The sequence below is a fragment of the Hipposideros armiger genome, unplaced genomic scaffold (assembly GCF_001890085.2).
Source record: "Hipposideros armiger isolate ML-2016 unplaced genomic scaffold, ASM189008v1 scaffold_164, whole genome shotgun sequence".
Taxonomy (NCBI): Eukaryota; Metazoa; Chordata; class Mammalia; order Chiroptera; family Hipposideridae; genus Hipposideros; species Hipposideros armiger.
The window spans coordinates 1,041,048-1,044,766 of record NW_017731514.1 but is presented as its reverse complement, the minus strand read 5'-3'; the positions used below and the strand labels follow the sequence as shown (position 1 = coordinate 1,044,766).

The 3,719-nt window shown below is 53.8% G+C and overlaps 1 protein-coding gene across 1 annotated transcript in view; it reads right to left on the bottom strand.

The window, feature by feature from the left end:
• Nucleotides 1-566: 566 nt before the first annotated feature.
• FBLN1 (fibulin 1) overlaps nt 567-3,719 on the bottom strand; it is a 78,834-nt gene continuing 75,681 nt past the window's right edge. Inside the window, exon 17 of the mRNA XM_019651725.1 lies at nt 567-1,372. Within this exon, the coding sequence (XP_019507270.1) occupies nt 1,233-1,372 (140 nt within the window). The 3' untranslated portion in view covers nt 567-1,232. The remainder of the gene's footprint in view (nt 1,373-3,719) is intronic.

Here is a 3,719-nt window from a genome sequence, read left to right as displayed (position 1 = left end):
CATAAATCCCATCCGTCCACGTCTCATCTGACAGGGTTTTAGAGAGGAATGGAATTTGGAGTCTGATAAACAGAATTGGAATCCTTTGTCCTTAAAAAGTTGTGTCACTTTGGGCAGTTGAGTTCCGCTCTCTGAGCCCAGTTTGCCCACCTCTAAATTGGGCACGATCACGCCTACCCTAATGAGCTGCCAGGAGGAGTAAACAAAGCAACACATGCCAAGTGCCCAGGGACTCAGCACATACACTCGTGGTCTCTCCTTCCCAATGAAGATAATTGTTATTTCTCCCCAGTGATTTCTGGAGTGGATCAGAATGTCCACGAGGGACACGACCAGAAGCTAGAGCTCAGTGACTTGCCTGGCAGGGCTGGGCATGGGCGTGGAGTGTGCTTGAGCCATGCTCCTCAGACGGTGGGCACAGTACCAGAAATGGAATGGGTGGGAGGCTTTTCCAATTTACACACCGGGTCCCACCCCAGAACCTTGAGACAAAGGCCTTGGGGAACATTCCAGGCCCTTTGATAGTGGGGAACCCCCTTGTTGAAAGACTTTCATGCACAGGCCAACAGGAGAACCACAAAGCTGTTTATTTTCCCAGCTATGATAAGAAAAGACAATGCAGGGAGCAGAGAAAACCCAGCCATTCTCCTGGTGATCATACTGGGGCCACACACAAACCTAACAGGCCGTGTCTTTACCAAGGGGTGTTTCTGTTTCAACAGACCGCAATTTACCTTCCCAGTGCTCCCCAAGGCATTGTGTCATGCTGCTCTGGGCAGAATTGATCATACCTACTAGTCTACAGCAGCTGTGTCCTTAAAATTGGGCATACAAAATCTGATGGGCTAAAAAAGTACTGAATGTCAAAATTCATGTAATCAGGGCAAAAAGTGGTCTTCTCTTGGCATTTGCACTAGCTAACCCCTGAAAAATGTTTTTCTTTCATTGGTCCTTAGCAATGCCCAGCTTACAGGGAGCAAAATTTAACGATTGCATTAAAAATTAGGCAACATTTTCAACCAAATAGTTGAATAATTAGACTCATTTAAACACCAAAATACATCAAATGGACTTATGCATCTGGCCCAGCTTAATACATGTCTGCCTAACACTACAAACAAATACATAAAAATCAGGAAATGCCTGGGAGGTACAAACAGGGACAGGGCACAGTGGTTGGCAGCAATGACTTGGCCTGGAGGTGCAGACTTGGCTGCCCCGTGGCCCCACCTTCAGAACCAGTACTCAGAGACGAAGATGTGGACATTGACGACATTTCGGTGGGACACCACACCCCCGACAACGTAGTTCATCTCTAGCTTCAGGACAGCGTGAAACGGGCCCACGATGGGCCGCACCTGGCGCACCACACCTGGAGAGAGAGCAGAAGGTGTTCTGGAAGTTAGCAGGGGCCATAGTAACACGGAGACCTGGGAAAGGATTTCCCTCAAGGAATTTCAGAGCTATAAGGGGACTTAGACCTCATCAGATCCCACTTGAGCCAGATGCTTGAGTCCCCTGCATAGCCTCTCTCTCCAAGTGGTCATGCCAGGCTCCGTTCCACCTCCAGGGACGGTGACAGTGAGCTCACTACTTCCCATTGTGTGCAGCTTGGACTGTGCGGGAATCTATGCGGCGGGCTTTGCAGTCAGATGGCTCTGGCGTCAATACCAGCGCCTGCTCACTCCCAGCCCAGGTTTCCTCCTCTATCACTATCCCCCCGACAGAGGACTTAAGAGCCCAGAAAAGGGCCTGGCATGAGGTAGATGCCCAGTAGACACCTGTCCCCTCCTTCCTGCCCATCGTGTCCAGTTCTGACCCTTGGGTAGAAACAAAGCAGGTGTGAGTCTCTTCCTTGTCATATTGAGACTTGCACTGGGGTCCTAGACTCCCTTTATCCAAGCACAGGAGTCCCCAGGGGACATGCCCCTGGATCCCCCATTCTCCACACCTGTGTGGAGGGTGACATCTCAACTCATTGTTCAGTGTTTGTGGTAATAGGTGAGTAAGAGGTGGCTTGAGTGACAGGGGCTTGGAGCGGATCCAGCCGAGGCAATCAGAAGGAGGACAGGAGACAGAGGAAAGACAAGTGTCAGTTCTGGGGAAGCAGAAACCTGCTGTGTGAAACTGCTGGGGTGGCAGGGACTTCTGCCTGGACCAGGGTAGGGACCAGGCGAAAGCCGTGACTGGTGCCTTTCCTGCTGGGGCTCAGAGCATGGGTCACAGACAAAGCTCAGCTGGGTCGGGATGGAAAACGGAGCAACCTCAGGCATTCCGCAGATTGAAAGGGGAGCAGGACTGGGTGGTAAGAGTAGACTCCATAACTCTCTCCAACCTGGGCCTGGTCAGGCCCTGCTGGCACCGCCTTGCCTCTGCAGGGCACCCAGAGGCTCACGAAAAGAGCTCTTCTGCACGCTGGGTTGAGACAGACGGGGCTAAGGTGAGTGTTATCATCCTGGCTAGACTGGAGAGAGACTGCCACCCTTTGCAGGCCTCGGGTTCCTCAGCGAGCAAATGATTCCATGTGACCCTGTGCTTCTGTATTGCATGATCCAGGCACCCCAGTACAGCATCTGCCAAAGATGTGAGCTCCAGGTGTGCGGGGCAATCTCCCCGCCAGACCTCCACGTGCACTTATGCGTTCCTCAACAGGCACACGAGCTGTTCTCAGCGATGCAGAGAAAACAACTAAAATCCTGCTTTCAAAGCTGATGAAGGGTCTAGGTAAGTGCCTCGCTCTGACAGAAGTTGGCACGTTGTTCTGCAAGGGCCAGAATGGAGGTGAGGAAGGTTGGGGCATCAGGAGAGGCTTTCTGGAGGAGGTGACCCTCTGTGCAGAGGAAGCCTGCAGGCTGATCCTCTGTGCTTGGAGCCGAGCAGGTGCCACCAACAGCCCTTGACATGGATGAACAACGCCAAGGTCCCTCCTGCTCTGATGGTGGGACTTGCTCAAAGTCTTCTGGTGCTGGGTATGCTGGAACTGCTCAACGACCAGCTCTCTGGTTGGACCATAGGACGATTTCTGTGGCTGGTTTCAAGCTCCCAACGAGAAGTCGCTGCAGGCGGGGTGGGAAGAGCATGTACGCGGGGGCTCCCGCTCACCACCGTCTGAGGCTCGCAATGAGCAATGGAGCCTGCAGCCCACACCACTGTTCAGAAACAGCCACCCACTGTTTCCTGTATCAGAGTGCTGGTTCCAGGCTGGTTTCCACAAGCAGCCCTGCTGCAGACATAAGAAATGTGCAGGGTGGCCTCGTCAGGCCCTCGGTGCCCGCCCGCCGGACATGCAGCAAAGCTTCGAGGAGACGGAGAGGTCGCAAAGGCCTTCGGCACCAGAGGCTGGTTCCGGGGCAGGGGCACCAAGTTCACGCTCAGAGGGGGAATTTGGGCGCGCCGACCCCCCCCTTCACTCCCTGGTCTTATGTTTCAAAAGTGAAATGCCCAGCAGCCGGGGTGGAATTCCAGGCTATTCTAAGCAAACAAGGGCTTTAGCTCTGATGGAGAGATAAGCACAGGCTTCTGCGGGCTGTCAGCACCCTTTCTCTGCCTCTGCTCGGCGATGACATTGCAGCTTTGTCCTGTTTGAACGCCCACGAACATCTTCAGCTCCCGGCTAAAGACGCGGGCTTGTCACCACCCTCGGGTAGCCAGAGGCCCCTGATGACCGGGCCACTCCTGCCGGCCCCTCCCTGGGCACAGTCTGGGCTGGGGTTGGTGTG